The sequence below is a fragment of the Triplophysa dalaica genome, chromosome 7 (assembly GCF_015846415.1).
Source record: "Triplophysa dalaica isolate WHDGS20190420 chromosome 7, ASM1584641v1, whole genome shotgun sequence".
NCBI lineage: Eukaryota > Metazoa > Chordata > Actinopteri > Cypriniformes > Nemacheilidae > Triplophysa > Triplophysa dalaica.
The window spans coordinates 24675542-24695977 of record NC_079548.1 but is presented as its reverse complement, the minus strand read 5'-3'; the positions used below and the strand labels follow the sequence as shown (position 1 = coordinate 24695977).

At 43.3% G+C, this 20436-nt stretch overlaps 1 protein-coding gene across 3 annotated transcripts in view; it reads right to left on the bottom strand.

The window, feature by feature from the left end:
* Window positions 1-20436, bottom strand: part of tex2 (testis expressed 2) — a 79123-nt gene that overhangs the window by 9222 nt on the left and 49465 nt on the right. For 2 of the 3 annotated variants that reach the window (XM_056752659.1, XM_056752660.1), the window contains exons 8-11: window positions 4942-5062; window positions 4337-4441; window positions 4055-4264; window positions 81-201 (exon numbers count right to left, since the gene is read on the bottom strand). In XM_056752659.1, the coding sequence (XP_056608637.1) occupies window positions 81-201; window positions 4055-4264; window positions 4337-4441; window positions 4942-5062 (557 nt within the window). Of the gene's footprint in view, window positions 1-80; window positions 202-4054; window positions 4265-4336; window positions 4448-4743; window positions 5063-20436 lie in introns of those variants that run through there. The other variant, XR_008907151.1, reaches the window with a different exon arrangement.

The following is a 20436-nucleotide window of genomic DNA, read 5'->3' as shown; positions in this document are numbered from 1 at the left end:
TATGTCTATTGTTTCCAGCAATGTGTGTATAATGTGATTCATGCAATGCATGTTCTTGTTTAAATCTCAAATATGTGTACCTGAAACTCCTGATCTAGTTTTTTCTCTATCCAGTCTGTCACATGAGCGAAAGTGACCTCTCTCTCTCCCAGTTTAGGTCGAGCCTTTAGTTCCAGGTGAGGAGGTCTTCTAAAGCCATACCTAAAAAAGATAAATCATAAACACACATCCATCGAAAGATCTAGCTTTACTTGCACAATGTAATACAATTTACAGTCATGACAATGACAATGACATTTCTTTTTACATTGTAAAATAAACTCTGCAATAATCCTGACTGAATAGACTGAAATCTGTACAAATTGTATTTTAATAGACTGTTTCAAAGCAACAAAATATACCAACATTACTGCGCATGAGCCCTTTTATGGCCCAAACTAACTTCTGGTACACATCCGCAAGGAATAAAGTACCTGTAGATTATTTCTGATAACATCAAAACAAATAACAAGGAAAAATAAATTAGCTAGCATTCTGATTTTAGGTGTACATCTGATGTTCACTCTTTAACTCACTCTGATTGGAATCAGCTGGTGGAGAGTTAGCGTTGATGCTAAGAATGCACGTTTATACTTTGTACTAGATTTATACTTTGTACTTGTTGACAGTTATTTTCCACTTTTTGAGAATAAACTGATTAAATGAATGTCATAGACAGTGGAGCTTTATTTTCAATATATTAATTAATTGTATTAAAAGTAATAAATGTAATTAAACATGGCAAACAATTGTTTTGTTCTCTTTCTTAAAAACTAATACAAAAATGTGACAAAATGAATTATGACATTTAATTAAACAATCCATAAAGCCACACAGTTGTAATATAAGTGTATAATATAAGTAATATTATAAACGCAGGTTATATTAAGTCAGTGTGAGAAATCGTTCACTCATTTTCATTCACTTACTTCCCCATATAGTGGACTATTTAGCATTTGCTATAAAGGGAATAGTGAATGAGTGTACAAGTGAGCGAGTTCAGATGCAATTATAGTGTGGAAGCGAAAAAACTTGGTACACCTTCCACCTGCAACACCTGTCACCTGAAGGATCCTACCTATGTTGTACTGTCAATTGAACAATAGTGAACCCTAATTGACACAAGTTTGGGAGTCCAAAGTCGGTCCTGGAGGGCCGGTGTCCTGCAAAGTTAAGCTTTAAACCTGATCAAACAAACCTGAATCAGCCAATCAAGGTCTCACTAGGAAAAGTAGAAAGTCGCAGACCAGTGTTGAAGCGGTCGCATGTGCATCAACATGAGGGGTATTACACCCGTCGAGGACGCCATGAATTGTTTCAGGGGGACTGTTGGCTGCCTGAAGTGTTCCAGGCAGTTCAAGACCTACTGGGCGCGTGCTGTGGACAGTCGCGCCGTCATTGACAGAGTTAAGTTCCATACCGAGAAAGAGGATGCTCTGCACTCGGGAGAGCTTGCTCTTCTCTTGGATGACCTGTAATCCGAACTGATCTAGGTGCCGGAGCACCAGGTGTACACAACAGATCTCACAAGTGTGCCAAGATAAGCCAGTCGTCGAGATAGTTTAGTATCCATAAACCTTCCTCCCCTCAGGGAGATAGGGCGGCTTGGGGACAGGGACAGATCGAAAGGGAGAACAGGTCGATTGCCACGAAACCAATCCTGACACCTGATAGATGTCTGGGTGTGCCTCTGCGTGAGCATCCTGAACGGCAGCTTGTGAAGGTGATTTGTTCAGGGTACGCAGACTTATGGGGTGCAACCCGCCGTTTTTCTAGGGAACGATGAAGTGCGGGCTGTAACCCACTGAACATCTTGGTTTTGAGGGACGGACTCGATACCCGTTTCGCCAGAAGGGTGGTGACCTCTACCCGAAGTACGGAGATGTCTCTGCCTCTGACAGAGGGAGAGATGATGCCCCGAAACTTGGGAGAGTCTCTGGCGAACTGGATAGAGTAACCTAGATGAAGTGCCCTCATTAGCCACCAAGATAGTGTGGGCAGCTCTCGAGCTTCCAGGGACTGTGACAGGGGGACCAAGGGGACGGTCTGCTAGATCATTCCCACGGGGGGTGGTTCGTCGGCTGGCAGAGCTAACCATATGTCGCGGGGGGTCCCCGGAGGGAAGGTTGGCTCCGCTTTTTTGCCTGTCTGGCGGGACAGCTGCACGCACTGTCGGTTTGAGAGTGGTGGCAGCTGTCATGTGTGTACGACCCTACGCCTCGCCAGGGCGTGAGGTCGGGTTGCCGGGCACAGTCCAGTGGAGTGTGCGATAGGCTACAAGTACACCCGGGGAGAACAGAAAAACTCTGAAAATGGTCCGGCTTTGGTGACGAGGCAGCAGGCGTCCCTTACCGACCGATCAGAGCCGTGGCTGTGAAGGTCGGGCCCGATGTTGTTCTCCCTGGTGTCTTCCCGTTAGTGTCCCTTCTCGCGAGAAGGTTGCTGATGGGGTGGATGTCGAAGGGGTCCTGGGCTGCCGGGAAGCAGACGTCACGCGGGATCTCGGAGGCCTCTAGGCGGGCGAGTCGCGGCGCGGAAAAATTGCCCCTGTCTGCTTCATCATCAAAAACTGCTGAGCGCAGTCCTAGACGGCGTTACCAACAACCCACCCTGCGATATGGGTGCATCAAGAAAGCGGACTTTCTAGGGTTTCACTCTTCTGTGCAAGGTACAGCCGGGGGTGTCTCTCCTGGACCACTACCGTGGACATCGCCCGTCCCAGGGCCCGTGCCGCCACCTTGGTCACCCACAGAGCGCTGTCAGTGGCAGCACGGAGATCCTGCATTATACATATAGTTTGCCCACTTACAAAGAATTTAAGGGTCTATAAATTGTTATATTACGTTTATTTTGACAGAACAGAATATCAACCAGAAAATCCAGAAAAAAAACACATGATATAAGTGTTAGAAATTGATTTGCATTTCATTGAGTAAAATAAGTAGGGTGCAATGGTGCTAAAGGTACACCTTAAAGACTTGAACAGCGGGACGATAATCACACACGCTTTTCCCTGCGTCTTATTAGACGAAGTTCGTACCCCAGCGATTTTCACTGCCGATGGAATCTATTGAACGTGCAAATTCACTCCCTGACATAGATAGCACTTAATGAAAAACAGAAATACCCGGTACACAAGGTGGCACTGCTCAACTTTATGCTTTTATCATTCACTTGTCACACAGAAGAAGAATTCATCTGGCTTCCTCTTTGTCTGTAACATATTGGTGTGTACCAACAGCACACCAAGGGGTATATTCCAAAAGAGCTTTCATAATAAATCCAGACAGAAAGAAATCCAACAAGAGTAGCAACAACCAAACGTAACTACTTAAAACTCGACAATGTACACAGGCAAACACAGAGCTTAAATACAACGGATAAAATTATTAGGGCGACTGAAAACTGAAAATCATTCACAAGACCTTAACCTCAAAATATATTGAGTAATTTTAGTGATTCTCATGTACTGATTGAATCTACAACATTTGGAAAGATTCTAATATTCAATCAAATTAGCAATAAATCATCTTCAGTGTTCTGGTTGAGGGGAGGAGGTTCTCATCCAAGATTTTATGGTACATGGCCCTGTCCCCAGTCATCATGTACCCGTAGCAGGGAAAAAGGCGTCTTAGGCGTCTACTCTTGAGTGTATGAAACGTCTTTGGTCCAGCACCTGGACTCATTTTGCCAACTCAAATCAAGATAACAGCTAACAGCATCGTCTTTTAAAGGTAAGTGATTATAAATGTCAGCATTATCATATGTGTCAAGTATTGAAAAATGTCACGTGAAACAAGAGCTTATTCTGTTGGTTCAGTGAGCTATTTTATTTCTGCAGGTACTCCTGACAAGAGGCTTCCGTAAATGTACCCTCAAGTACCGACATTGAGCACCCCTATGACCAGCAGATGGTGTTGTATCAAGATTACGCATTACTACAGATATGATCTGTATAAAATAAAGTTGCATTACTGCAATTTCGACAGGATCTTGTAGAATGTGTTATTCATACCATATCCTGTCTGTTGGAGGAGGCGGAATATTGACAGCGAGAGTCCCTCGGCACTCCTGCACCTCCACAGTGAGGAGCAGTGGGGTGTTGGACACCTCCTCCATCTTCTTTTTGATAAACTCGGTCTCTGTGGCTTTCTGAAAATACTTTGACTTTGCGATCTTGTCCACAAAGCGCATGAGTTTGCTGGGACGGTGTCCCCCAACATAACTGTGAAAACAATATTATTGAGAGTATATATTACCTAGTGTGTGTTTAGAGATATTTGCCTGTAAATCTCACCCTTCCACTCCTGGAATTTCAGGCACTTCTGCAGCGTCTTCTTCATCAGATGATCCAGCACTGGATGATTCCTCATCACTATCGGCCAGGAAGTCAGTGCGTGGTCTGGGTCTGTAACATGCACACACAAACATATGGTGCTTTTACAACATATTCCTGCCCAGTTAACGACACATTGGTACAATTTGATTTAGACTCAGAGGAAATAATTTAACATTCCAACAATACAATGGTGAGAGAATTAAATCTTGATTATAATTGTATTTTATTGAAGGAAAGTTGTTAAAAAACTATTTGTTCAGTGATTTAAGTATTATGCTAAAGTAAACACATGTAGCATGACTAATAAATGAAGTAGAGGTAGGCCTAATGGAAATATTTCAGATAAACCATGACCATCAACTCACCATTAAGTTCACATCCACAAAGACATCCAGAGAAACCAAGAACAAAAAAGAAGTGATAAATACATCCTATAGTAACAATAATAGTAAAAAACACAACACCTTACAGGATAGAGGCTTAGATCAGTTGAACAAGGGATACAACATCAAAAACACTAGATACACTATGTGCAGTTGTCAAATAACTTTCCATAAGCTTACCCTTCTTTTCCCTGTTCTCCAAAACCTTCTCCTTCCTTTCCAAGCCTAGTCAGGTTCATCTTTGTTTCAAGGGTCATAAGAAAGGAACCATTGTAGAAGATCTCCAAGTCAAACCAAAGGCCTAAAGGGGTTTAAACTGTTAAATACTCTCTTTAAAATGAATACAATTTTGTCTTGATTTCTAGTTATGAACATCTTCCAAAGATAAATACTGTAGAATACATGCAAACTGCAAAATGTACTAAAATGCGTAAAACAAGAAAAAAACATCAGCCAAAGGGTAATTGTTAGGGTGTGACAATACACTTATTGAGACGAGACACAAGACTGAATTCACAAGAACGAGACGAGATTTTGTGTGTTTTTTTAAAGAAATCCTCAATGATGAAATATTTTATTCCCTTTTAACACAAAATGTGAAAAACTGTAGGCATTATAAAATTGTCTTGTCCTTTATGGAACAAATGAAACTTGTATTTTAATGAAATATATTATGCAGTAATAAACAATATGAAAAAACTGCAAATGTTTATTCACAAACTCAACTGACAAGCAGTAATTGCACAAAAAATATGCTTTGTTTCTCAACAGGTGCAGTTTTAAGTAAAGAGCTGTGGTTGTTTTCTCTTTATGCTTTTTGCATAGTGCTGTAGTTAGCAGAGGTGGAGATCATATCACAATCTGGCCCTCACTGACTGAACTCTCACAGCCTTTAGTGAAACAGTTAAAACTACATAAACACATGATGTTTTATGATCACATTGCACATATGTTAGACACGGATGATCCGTTTTTGAAGAGGTTTGCAGGTGAATGTATTTAAAATAACATAACAGCGCCCCAAAGTGCTGCTGGCAGCGTGAAACCGCTAAAAACACTAGTGTTTAATGCGCAAGGCGGTGCAGACACAAGAGGCGCGTGAAGGTTGAAACCCTAATGTCTAGCACGTGTTAACATGGAGAAAATACGTTGTCTATATGAATGGCCGGGACAGTCAGCTCACAGCAGTATGCACATACTTTGTACAGTTATTACGTGTTCTGTACAGTTATGAAAACAGGTCGCACCACAACAAAATATGTACTCACACAAATGCTCCCAAATATATCTAAAGGTTGCACAGGTTAAATTTAGGGAGCATATGCAACTAAAACGGTCGCAATTTTCAGCCCAGCACTCCATCGTGCCAATTGCGTGAGGATATTGTGTTCCGATTGGTGCGATCTCGTGCCTAAGAGATAAAATATGTTATATATAAAGTAATATATAAAGCATTAAAACAAAAAGAAACATGAAAACATATTGTTTAGCCCATCAAAAACATAATAAAGACTTTGAAAAATAGGCAAAATAGGACCCCTTTAATGTTGTCAGCAGGGTTTCAAATTAACACCCACCTAATGAGGGTAAAAATTGACGAAGGTGGAAACTACGGTCAAATCACTAGCATATTTGACAATTTACTTATGTTTCATGAATAAAGTTACACTATGATTTGTGTAAAGTTTATATAACTTGAAATTGTCAGGGATTTTCTTATAGTAGTAAACAATTTGTTGTCTGGACTCTGTCCGTCATGTCACGGTTGTTCTTGCTCACTGGACAGAGTCATGAGAGTACCACGTCTTTCGGGTTTCTGTTGTGTTGTGTTTTGTGTGGAGTCACATGGCTTTTGTTTTGACTTTGCGCCCCCTTGTTTCCGCTCATGCTTGTCCCGTTAGTGCTCATTCCCTTCACCTGCCCGTCACCTGCCCTGAATCATCATCCTTCGTTAGCCTTCCCATACTTAATGCCCCTTTGCTCTCTGTCCCTTGGCGGTTTTTTTATCATCTATAACCTTTTTTTATGATCCTGTTGTGCAGTAAGTGATAAGTTATTTTTCTAGTGTTACCCTTTTCATAGTCTTGTCTGGTCAAAGTGGTCAAGCGGTTTTTGCCTCAGTTTGTTTTTCCCCTAGTGGGAAGTGTTTCTTTTGGTAAATCCATATTTTTTTGTTTTCCCATCGTAATTTTGTTTTTGTTTACATATTAACTCATTCTCCACCAGCCTTTAAAAAACATAGTTGCCAGCCTACGCCAGCGATTTTTTACATTTTCACCCAAGTTTAATGGCTCACAGTAAATATTCTGTAAAGAAAATATGGATAAACAATATCTCATATGAAAGAACAGAATCTCAGCTTTTAAACAAAAGAAACCATATTGTTGTATCTTCATTTGTTTGTTTTTTATCACTCCGTAGAAGTGGGTAGGTTTCTTCAAAAATGCTTCACTTTGATTAAACAGCCGAGATAATTAACGTTTTTTGTCAAAGATTCCGCCCAGATTCCACTAAGAACAATCATTGCAAACCTCTAAAAGATATACATTCTAGGTTCTGGGATTCTGTACTTTTTCCCAAAGGTGTGTAATAGCGCAACCTGCTGTACAACAGTACACACACTGATTGCCGTAATAACTCGTCTTTGGCGGGGAACCGTTTTTTTTGTAAATTACGAGATAACACGTCAATGGCAGTGAAAGAGTTAATAAAGCATTTTTGTTAACCGTTTCCTGTCATGAAATACAGGGGAGATAACCCAAATGCAGGCAGGCGGGGTGGTAAAGGGGTAAACCAATATTTATTTTACAAAAGACACTACAAAAGGACAAAACAAAACCCACGATGGGGAAAACAAGACTGGATAAACTATAAACAAGAACACAGACTAACTAAAGTTAAAAAAAAACTACTGGTACAAACTCAAAACTAGACTTACTAAAACTATAGGAAACAGGAACTTGGCAGACAAGGTAACTTTTACAGGGAACAGCATACATGTACAGACACAACATTGCATGCACGTTCAGACAGCTTACAATAACAGACAAAACAATGACCGACACATGACGACGAAACATGAGGTCTATTTAAAGGGAAAAACACAGGATAATTCATAAGGACCAGGTGATAGGGATGAAACACTGATGGGAAAGCTAACGAGACGAAAAGGGCGGGAAACACAGACGAGACTCGGAGAGAGAGTATAGTAGTCCCCTAGGGAAACTATCTCTCCCTCCCCATAAGGCTATGCCATGACTCCGCTGCAAGAACAAGAATAAACATGGCATGATAGCGGAATCATGACAGTTTCCTGCCAGCACTTGGGGTCTGTCTTTAAAAAAAATCCTAGAATTGCCCTGGTGTAGATTCTTTAACTTGGTTGAAACTTTTAATTAATTTATGAGGTACAAAAACTCTATCAAAACGAGAGAGCCTGGTCTAGCAGCCCGTCCTGTACATAATCTACTTATCGACTTAATCATACACTAGATTTGATTATATCTCACGGAGCCGATCTAACCAATATCGATATTATACCTCAATGTGACGATGTTTCCGATCACTATCTTATATCGTGTACACTGCGCACTGCAGAAATCGGTTGTATATATCGTTATCGACAGGGTAGAACAATCACCTCAACTACTAAAGATAGTTTCATAAGGAACCTGCCAGATCTGACTCCTTTAATAACCATGCCAACCAATATAGAATCGCTCTACGACATGAACAGCAACATGGTTGCTATTTTCTCTAATACATTAGAAGCGGTCCCACCTATGAAGTCAATAAAGATTATTGAAAAGATCATGGCACCATGGTACAATAGCACCACTCGCGCCCTAAAAAGAGAAACGCATTAACTGGATCCCAAATGGAAACAAACCCAATTAGAGGTCTTTAAAATTGCATGGAAAGAGAGTGCAAACTGCTACAAAAAGGTACTAAAAGCAGCAAAAGCCAACCACCTCCGTAACCTCCATAGAAAATAACAAAAACAATCCAAGGTTTTTATTTAGTACAATTGCTAAATTAACAAACAAACAGACTTCACCTGACCTGGCTATTCTGCCGCACCTTGGTAGCAATGAATTCATGACATTTTGTGCAGAGAAAATCGAAAAAATACGAGACAACATAGCTAAAACCAAACCTCCAAGTGTGTCTGAAGAATTAGTATCGACCATCACCCAAAAAGAAAAGCTACAGTGCTTTTCTCTTATATGTCAGGAAGATTTAATTAAACTTATTGCAACATCCAAACCGACAACATGCTTATTAGACCCCATTCCAACTACCTTATTAAAAGAGCTACTACCTGTTGCAATTGAGCCCATTTATAACATTATAAACTCGTCAATTAATCTAGGACATGTCCCAGGACCCTTTAAGCTGGCTGTAATTAAGCCTCTTATCAAAAAACAAACTTAGACCCCAACGAACTTGGAAGCTATAGACTGATTTCAAATCTCCCTTACTTGTCTAAAATACTAGAAAAAGTAGTGTCCACTCAGTTGTGTCCTTCAAAATAATGACATACACGAAAAGTTTCAGTCTGGGTTTAGACCGCATCATAGCACTGAAACTGCGCTTGTTAGAATTACAAATGACCTTCTTATTGCATCAGATAAAGTTAACATCTCACTCTTAGTCCTGCTTGACCTTAGTGTTGCTTTCGATGCTGTAGACCATAAAATACTATTAGATCGTTTACATAATTATAACGGTATTCAGGGACAGGCACTACAATGGTTAAGATCTTACTTAACAGACACATTTCACATTTCACATTTTAGTCATTTGGCAGACGCTTTTATCCAAAGCGACTTACAGTTCACTTATTACAGGGACAATCCCCTGGAGCAACATGGAGTAAAGTGTCTTGCTCAAGGACACACTGGTGGTGGATGCTGGGATCGAACCAGCAACCTTTGATTTACCAGTTAAGTGGTTTAACCCACTAGACCACCATCTCACCAGATCTCCAGACATATCTCACCAGACAGATATCAATATGTCCATTTAAATGGGAAATCGTCAAATCAAGTAAGGTAAATTATGGATTACCTCAGGGATCGGTTTTAGGACCCTTGCTTTTCTCCATATACATGCTGCCCCTTGGCAACATTATTAGAAAACATGGAATTAGCTTCCACTGCTCTGCCCAGCCAACCCCCAGGGGGTGCTTGCTTTAGTGATGGATGGAATGCCTGTTCTTAACCAGTGTCTGGGTAAGAAGGAAGGTTGGTGAGGTACCAGTTTCTTAGCCATGTGTTTGGGTAAGAAGAAAGGTAGATAGCACACTGACCCAACCTCTTGGAGGGTGAGAAGGTGCTTTCGCAGGCATATGCCCCCCCGGATGCCAGACCTACATGTCACCACGCAGGACGTGGGCTGACACCGGGTTTACGCAAAGGTTGTTAACCCTTGCGAAGGTGTTTGGGCGTAGCCCAACCTGCAGCTCTACAGATGTCTGCTAGAGAGGCACGTCTGGCCAGTGCCCAGGAGGCTATACCCCGTGTGGAGTATGCCCTCAGTGGGCATGGGAGATTCTGAGATCGGAATGCCGTCTAACGGCATCCACGAGCCAGTGCGCCAGCCACTTGATACTCTGGACAGCAACTCCCCCTGAACCATTGCCCTGACAGAGGACCTGCCTTCTCAGGGGAAGGACACGTTCTGGCATCCCAGATCAGACCTCTGGAACACCCATGTCTGGTCTCAATCCTTTTCTGTTTTTCCTGTTTGCCCCTGTAAAGCTGCTTTGGAACAATGCACATTGTGAAAAGCGCTATATAAGTAAACTTGAATTGAATAATCTGTGTCTCAAATCCCAAACGATCTAAAAATGTGGCACGGAGATCCTACATTAGTCCCGGGTCGGCCTTCCCCTCGTGGAGCTCTCTCAACGCCCTTTTCTACAGGAGTCAGAGTTGATTGGTTCTCAAGGGTCAACCCCATCTGTCGTTCTCGACAAAACATCGAGAGACCGACAGAAGGGAAGCAAAGTTAATAGCCAGATAAACAAACTGTAACACCCCAGAAATAATGGTACATGCTACTGTTAGCGTTATATGCATAAGCTAAACACAGACATAAGGTACGAAAATATTTCTTGAAGTTAAGACAAAAATGAATAGTCACACTTACAGGTTGTGATTCGGTGGAGCAAACAGCTCCAAATAGAGTTGGTATTGGCCGCTCTTTCAAGGATAGTCGTTTCACATACCCTGCAGTGAACGCGCCAATATTATTAAAGCAATCTTCGGTGAAATGACACGCGCACAGTTAAACCCTGGGGTTATACTCCTTTGGTATCGTTCGAAAAATGAAGTGTAACCATTTTTCCCTCAGACGTTCTTCCTTTGGTAGTTGAAATAAGATGGACTTAGTTTCACACCGTAGAACACAGGCTCTAGACATAATACACACGTATCACTAACGATTTTCGTGTCAGTCTCAGCAAAACCTAGGTGGGGACTATGTATAGGGACGTAGATATGCGGGTGTACTAGTTCACGTCTCGTTTGTGTGATTCAGAGTCGACTCCCATTTTTACAAGCAAATAACTTTGTTATTTATTCACCTTCGGACTTACAACTTGGCAGACAGCTTACTTTCGAACACGGCAACATAACAGACTGCATAAATGTCATTTTCATGGTCTCATGCTACCTACTCTTTAATGAGATATTATTTATTAGAATGATCTTGCTTGTTCTATAAACACCATGCACTGTGCTATGTTTTACCTTTTCTGTTTTTCCTGTTTGCCCCTGTAAAGCTGCTTTGGAACAATGCACATTGTGAAAAGCGCTATATAAATAAACTTGAATTGAATAATCTGTGACTCTCCTAACTGTGAACGGTTTACGAAACAAAGTTATACACGTTTAAAAGCTTGCAAAATGTACGTTTAAAAAAAAAGCTTATCAACAACTAAAAAAAGTGGCTGGTGTAAACAATGGTGCTGCTTATATTTGAATGCTGACCGCCACATGCTGGTATAGAAAAGTTACACTTTTAAAAATAACGGTGCTTCTTGATGTCATATAATCTTTTTGTCTAAATGGTTCTATAAAGAACCTTTAACATCCAAAGAACCTTTCTGTTTCACACTTCGGAGTTCTCATTCTCTCCGACAAGCCCCGCAGTCGATTTGACCTGCAGAATGTTTGTGGAGTTCGCCCGCCGTCTGCCCTGTTATTGTCTCACTGGTCTTACTTCTGCCTGCCCGGTAATCAAGCTGTCTCTTCCCCAAGGATACCATCTGCGCCTAGGAAGACTACTGCCTGACACCGATCTGTCTCAGCCCTGTGAACCTGCGAACTGCCTTAGCCCTGCCGCTGGACTTCCTCAGTTGTAGTGTCTAGTCTTTAGCTAATAAACTTTTCAAGTATCCGTCTGCTCTTGGGTCCATCTCTTGTATCCGTGACAATATATATTAAAGTGAATAAAAATAAGAATAATTTAGGGCATGACCCCAAGGGGGTCCTCGGCGGAACTGCAAGGCGTCCAAAAATTACTGTTTACTCATAGGCAACCTTTTGTTTAAAATGTAGCATGGGTACAGAAATTTTACAACCAATGTTCTCTCTAAGCTGCGCACGTCCTCGGCCGCGCAGACTCCTTGAAGGACTCGCTTATTGCAATTTTAACCTGTGTGCGGACAAAAACATCCATTCAGGATGCAGAAGCAATAGAAGAAAGTTAACGGTGTATCTGCTTCATTGTCTCCCTTCCAATAAATTCAGAGTACACATGAAATGAATTGCGTGAAAATAAAGTGCATTCTCATAGATTTCTGAACTTTTGTTAAAATTTGTTACAGCTAAGCATTAATTTGACAGGCAAATGACACCACACTGACAAAACTATTGTACGTGTTTAATATAAAAGAAACACCCACTGTGTACTGATGGTAAACATCAAACACGCTTTGCCAAAAATAACACAGAATTTTTGCACGTTGCTCTCCTTAGTCTGATATCATGCTCTGCAGAAAAAAAAAATGTTAATTTTCGGCGCTCAGAATTATAAAATAGCGGTGTGTTCTAGAACACAGAGAAGTGGAAGAAAAAAAGAAATACACTAAATAAAATGGCCTTCTTTTTAACAGAAACCATGAAATCTGCACTGATTTCTTTCGTATCCAGAGACAACCTCTACCTCAACTCTCAACTCAACTCAACTCAACTTTATTTATATAGCGCTTTTTACAATTTTCGTTGTTACAAAGCAGCTGTACATGAGACACATTTAATACAAGTATAAATTCTAAAGCAGCCCCCCCGGCCAGGCAGATAGTGCAAAACAGGTGGTGAGGAACCCAAAACTCCCATCGTGAAAAAAACCCCTCTGGCAAAAGCTGCTGCCTCTGCACAAGCTCAACAGTGCTTGCACAACAAGGCTTAATAAAAATATAAAAATTAAGGATTTAAGATTATCATTAACAATCTAATAGCATTTGAAATGTTGTAGGAAAAACAAAGTTGTCGCGTCCTTTATCCAGCTCTATCCTCTTAGCTCTTGTCAGGTCACCGCTTCCCATTCTCAGCTCTGCCATTTTACCTCTACCTCCCCTAGAATAGTCTTTGTGCCATTAACCAAGGTCAGTCATCTCATTGAAGTCTTAATTGTACAACAAAAACAAGAAAATTGTCCATATCACAGTAAAATTAAAACAAATGATGCTGCTCATCCCTTAAAATAATAAAAAACATCTATATTAATAATACAAATGATGTGTATTATTGCATAATAATGTGTATGAAAAAAAATATGATTACAGTGTTTGAAATCAACCAATCACATTCAAACTTAAGTTAATTATGAAGTTATACACCCGCCATCAATTCAAGTCACTAATTTATCCTTAAATTATGAATGTATGAAACGGGAACTTAGCAATGTCACAAGGGCTCGAGCGCTCGGCCATGAAAAACAGGGGAATTCTCTCAGATGTGAGAATCAGCAAGGGAGTTCAGTCAAGGTAATCCACAAAAAAACGGAGATAAATCCGCCCAACGAAAAACCTCCTGCTGATGGCAGGTAAAACGAACGTAATTCCGCCCACGAGGGCCAAGTAAAATCAACCTGCTGTGGGCAGAAAAACAAACGTAAATCTGCCGACGAGGGCCAGGATCTTCCAACTGTAGTGATGTCCCTTGAGCAGAGAGATAGTCACCCTAAGTGGCTCTCACGAAGTCTCTGAAGTTTAGATCGACTCCCTAGGATGTTGAAGTGAGTTCCCTTGAGTTAAGAGATGACATCCAGGATTCCTGGAGTTTTGACAGTGAGCAAGACAGAGGTAGGCACTTGGTGCGGTCACACAACTCAGCAGCCTAGACGAGACAAACGGGTTACTGACATGCAGATCGGACAAGGCAGGACAGGGCAAGACAAGACAACCTTCGGTAAGAACCAAAACGGACTGACACAGGACACAAGAAAAACTGGGTATATAAGGGAAAACCCACGTAGAGATAACGAGGAACAGCTGGAGAAAAGAGCGGGAAAATCAGAAAACCAGGTGAATCAAAGAACATAGTAACAAGGTAACAAGAGGGCGGGGTAAACAAGGAACTCAGACACATGGCAAGCAATAACAAAGGACAGAGAAAAAACACCACAAGCACTAGACCCGAGACCCGAGTATCCCCCCCAGTGGCCTCTGCGAGTCTGTCTTCCGGTTTCCACCCCCAGAGCAATGGGCAGTGCGAGCGGGCCAACCAGGATCTTGGTAGAATGCTCTGCTGTCTGACATCCTCTTTCCCGAGTTCCTGGTGCTCTCAACTCTCATGGATTGAGTACGCCCACAACTCCCTTCCGTCGGCAGCCTAAGGTATGTCCCCTTTTGAATGCTACTTTAAGTTATAATCGCCCTCTATTTCCGTCACAGGAACCCGATGCTGCGGTTCCGTCTGCTCTGGTCTTCGTCCAACGCTGTCGCTGCACTTGGGAGAAGGTCAGGGGGGTTCTGCCCAGATCCGCAAGATGGACAGCTGATCGTCACCGGTCCAGGGACCAAAATTGAGGACCCCTATCAGAAACCATGTCCACCGGCAAACCATGGAGGCGAAAGACGTGGCCCACCATCAGTTGGGCTGTCTCTCGGGCGCAAGGCAGTTTGGGTAATGGGACGAAAGAACCGTCTTGGAGAAGCGATCCACCACCGTGAGAACCACAGTGTTACCATTGGAGGAAGGAAGCCCAGTGACGAAATCGAGGGCGACATGGGACCAGGGGCGGGAGGGAATGGGCAACAGACGGAGCAGACCAGCAGGAGCGCGATGAAGGGACTTGCTTTGAGCGCATATCGGGCAGGCCAACACAAACTGTCTGACATCGGCGACCAGTGACGGCCACCAGAAGCGTTGACGAATGGCAGCCAACGTTCCCTGATTACCTGGATGACAGACCAACTTGGAGGAGTGACTCCAGCGAAGGACTTGGGAGCGCAACTCAGCCGGCACAAACAGCCTGTTCGCCGGACACTCAGTTGGTGCTTGCACCCCTCGTTCCCCCTTAACCACTCACCGTTCGATTCCCCAAGAGATTGCCCCAACCACCCTTCCCTTAGGGAGGATGGTTTCTGCCCAAGGCTCTCTTTTTGGGGCCTCGAACTGGCATGAGAGAGCATCTGGTTTAAGATTCTTGGAACCAGGCCGGTACGAGAGGGTGAAGTCGAAACGACCAAAAAAGAGTGTCCAGCGGGCCTGGCGAGAACTTAACCTCTTGGCTGAACGGATGTACTCCAGGTTCTTGTGATCCGTCCAGACCAAGGGATGCGCGGCTCCCTCCAACCAATGGCGCCACTCTCCCAATGCCAGCCTGACCGGTAACAACTCTCGGTTACCAATATCCCATGGATCCCAGGAACCGTTGGAGCGCCTTGCCACAGTCGGGTGTGGATCAATCAGCAACAGCACTGGTTTTAGCGGAGTCCGCCTTTATCCCGCCAGATGAGATGATTTTACCAAGGAACGCAACCGACTCAGAGTGGAATTCGCACTTTTCCGCCTTGACAAATAACTGGTTCTCAAGCAACCATTGCAGAACCCGTCTAACATGTTGGGTGTGCACCTGGAGAGATGGGGAGAATATAAGAATATCATCCAAGTACACAAAAAAAACTGATTAATCATGTCACCCAAGACGCTATTAACAAGGTCCTGGAAGACAGCGGGAGCATTGGTCAAACCAAATGGGAGAACCAGATACTCATAATGCCCCGTAGGAGTGTTGAACGCTGTCTTACACTCATCGCCCTCTCGAATGCGGACAAGGTGGTAGGCATTGCGGAGGTCCAATTTAGTAAAGACCTGGGCTCCCTGCAAAAGTTCAAAGGCAGAAGACATGAGAGGTAGGGGATACCTATTCTTAACAGTAATGTCATTCAGACCTCGGTAATCAATACAAGGCTGCAGGGAGCCGTCCATCTTCTGAACGAAGAAGAACCCCGCACCCGCAGGGGAAGATAAGTGCCGTATGAGACCAGCCCGGAGGGATTCCTGAATATAAGTGTTCATGGCCTCTCTCTCTGGTCCAGAAAGTGAAAAGAGCCGCGCCTTGGGCGAAAAAGTGCCAGGAAGGAGGTTGATGGCGCAGTCGTAGGGGCGATGTGGAGGAAGAGAGGTGGCCCGGGACTTGCTGAAGACCGTGCCGAGATCATGGTACTCCACTGGGACGCCTTTAAGGTCTGCGGGCTGCACCTGCGGAGAACAAGGAACAGAGAGAGAGGAGGCAGGAACCAGTCAAGATGCATGCTTCATCCCCCTGAGCTGTTCGAGCAAATATGTTAATCATCTCCTCGCGGCAGAGTGGAACCGGAGAGAAGCGTGATTACATATGCCACCTTAGTGGCTTCCGAGGTATAACGGCGAGGCTGTAAGGCAAAGACCAGGGCGCACTGTGACAAGAAGGCTCGACAAGACAAGGGATCACCATTATAGATAGGTGGGTTGTTAGCATGGGGCTCTGGGTCAGGGATTCAGCCGGCAGGATCAGCCTGAAGCTCTCCAAGGAGTGACGTGGGTTCAGCCATACGATTGTTCAGAGCTCCTATCTCCTGGGCGGTAGCATGTAATCGGGAAGCCTGTTGTCCTAACAACGCCCCCTGCTGAGCTAGAGCCGAGCGAACGGGATCAGATCCTGCTGACTCCACTTTGGTCAGTCAGTTCTGTTAGGAATGACTCACGAGTCAAGTGCAGGTTAGCTGAAGCTTTATTTAGATCCCCGGTAAGGAATACACAACAGTAGATATGACAAGAAATAAGGAATCTGAGGAAACGGGAACATAGCATATCACAAGGGCTCGAGTGCTCGGCCGTGAAAAACAGGGGAATTCTCTCAGATGTGAGAATCAGCAAGGGAGTTCAGTCAAGGTAATCCACGAAGAAACGAAGAGATAAATCCGCCCAACGAGGGCCAACGAAAAACCTCCTGCTGATGGCAGGTAAAATGAACGTAATTCCGCCCACGAGGGCCAAGGAAAATCCACCCGCTGTAGGCAGACAAACAGACGTTAATCCGCCGACGAGGGCCAGGATCCTCCAACTGTAGTGATGTCCCTTGAGCAGAGAGATAGTGACCCTCAGTGGCTCTCACAAAGTCCTTGAAGTTTAGATCGACTCCCTAGGAGGTTGAAGTGAGTTCCCTTGAGTTTAGAGATGACATCCGGGATTCCTGGAGTTTTGACCATGAGCAAGACAGAGGTAGGCACTTGGTGCGGTCAGACAGCTCAGGAGCCTAGACGAGACAAACGGGTTACTGACATGCAGATCGGACAGGGCAGGGCAAGGCAAGGCAAGACAAGGCAAGACAAGGCAAGACAAGGCAAGACAAGACAAGACAACCTTCGGTAAGAACCAAAACGGACTGACACAGGACACAAGAAACACTGGGTATATAGGGGAAAACCCACGGAGAGATAACGAGGAACAGCTGGAGAAAAGAACGGGAAAATCAGAAAACCAGGTGAATCAAAGAACATTGTAACAAGGACACTAACAAGGTAACAAGAGGACGGGGTAAACAAGGAACTCAGACACATGGCAAGCAATAACAAAGGACAGAGAAAAAACACCACAAGCACTAGACCCGAGACCCAACAGATAGAATAATGAACAGCTTCAAGTACCAGTCAATTTGGGCCCACAACCTTAAGGCTTAAGTGTCTTAAGTGTGTAGTGCATTATACTTCCTCTTAAAATAAACGGCAGAACTTGTGTTCTAAAACATATTTAATATTAATAAAACATTTCTAGCGAGACCAATGATCAATGGCTTCACAGTTTGATATTATTGTGGACACTGCGGAATCTGGTGGTGGAGGGTGTAACGATTTTAGCTGCATGTTAAAATAAGGATGAGTTTAACTCACCAAATAAGATTCTCCACCAGATCTATCAAGATCACATACATGAAATGAGTTATTTAAAACGTCAATTTCAGTTTAGCTCAAAGGAAAATACGTATAATAATCGTCATTACACATACATATTTTACAATTCTGATTAGCAGTATAGTGATAAAAATCCTATATGTATTCGTACAGCAAATGCATTGATGATTTTGACACTAACTTTGTCTCATGACCATAAGTAACGTGACTTTACCAAACAGAAGTAAGAGGAGAGGTAGCATAGATCGAAACACAGTTTAAGTGACCAGTTTTGAGCGTGAACACAGAGAACCCATCACAAATGCCTTTATGGTTTTTATTAAACTCTACTCTACATGGTAAACATAATGACAACACACAAATACATGAAACACAAACGCGTTAGGACGTGCAGAGAGAGAGGGAGAGGGAGAATGAGAGAGTGGCCGAGAGGCAGGTAAAACATGTCTGAAAACCAATAAAAACCAATAAAATCATTAATAACAAAGAGGCACACTCTTAAGCAGCTATTCTAATATATAATCGGATACTTGCAATCTCGATGTTGGACCAATATCTGTATGCGCATGGATGGGAACCTATTTTTTTGTTTTCAGAATGCAGTCCTGTTGAAACGCTGAGTTTGGGTTCTGAGTCCAAAGTTCCATGGCCTAATCGGACTCCCCAGAGGGGAGCCCCAAGCGGGGGTGTCTGTTGGAGTGTTCTCCGTGTCCTTTCCCTTCCAATTCCTAATTCCAAAAAGCTATATTCCGAAGTTGATCGGTGATGGTGTTTTAAATGCATACATGCCCTGCCCCCAGATGGTCTGCGGGCGAATGCCATGAAAGTGATAAGATTGCCAGAGAAAGTTCCTTTGTTTCTCATGGCGCCTCATTTGCATAGCTCTGACAGGATGGTCAGTTTGCAGTTAATACCTAAACTTAGTTATGGACATAGTATGATGCATCCTATGTTTTTATAACATAGCTCATCATATAGGGAATTCAAAGCAGAGTAGTAAAATATGAAACATGCAAGGCAAGGCTGTGAATCATCCTAACGTATGAATACATCAAATGAACCCTAAATCAAAACTTGTATATCTAACAGTTATAGACTATTTAAAATGGCACGAGCGCCAACACACAACCTAGACATTTAGATAGATTTACAGAAAAGGATAGTTTAAATCACATAAGTTCCTATTTGTCAGAGAAGTTTCTCTGGTTAGCCTCAGATGTTAATTTAGAAATGACACAGAAACTTATCACCACTGCTTTGAAGCCTATGAGTCGTAAATATCCTACAGAGAAACCAAATGGTTATCACACTCTCGGTCCAGGACAATAGGGAGTGAGGCTTTTCTCTCAATGATCCAGTCACTACAAGGGGCTCATTGGTTCATAACTTCCACATGTTTTGTCCCATGTTTGGAGTATCATCACCCACACTCACGCTGCTGAGGTGACCTCTTACTGTTTAGATTGTGTGAATGAGAAGGAATTCTGGCTTCTCCCTTTCCCACTAGTCCCATCCAGCTCTCCTTCATTGGCCCTGGGTCCACTGGCACCTGATGTCACCTCAACTCTCCCTCAACATTTCAAAGATGGTGGGTCGGATGAGCTTCGGGATCTTCAGCAGCCAGCTACCTCGGGGTTGGTGGATCCCCTGTCTCTGCCTACAGCCCTGGAGACCCGGAATCAACCTCGGACCTTCGACACATCGGCTCTACCTTGGCTCCTCATTCCCTGGCTTCCACCGTAGCCATCCCAGCAGCTCCACCAGGGCTCCCTTGTCTGTCCGGCTCTGCCTTGGTCAGTAGTCGACCGTCCATCACCTTGGGACTCCACTCCTCCGACTTTGACTGGTCACTCCAAACTCTTTGGCTCTGTCAGGGTCCTACTTCCCTTTGGCTCCACCTTCATCCTTTGTCACTCCGGATCGCCACGGTCGTTCGGATCCCTGAGCCATCGGCTCCGCCTTGAACCTCTGGAACCTTAGCTTCACCTTGGCTCTCCGTCTGTCTCTATCCTTGGCTTCACCCTGCGATCCTGGTTGGTCTCTGGGTCTCCACCTTCCTCCCCCTGTCTAGTTCTTTTGCCTTAGACTCATCTTCATCACCTGTCACTCCCTCATTAGCCTTGTTTTATGTAATCCCCGTTTAGTTCAGTTCATTGCCGGTTATTGTTTTTTTTTACCCGGTGTGTGTGGATACTCCTTTGTTTTCTCCTTGAATATATTTGGAATAAATGTGTATTGTGGATTATCTTCTTCATCGTATACTTTCT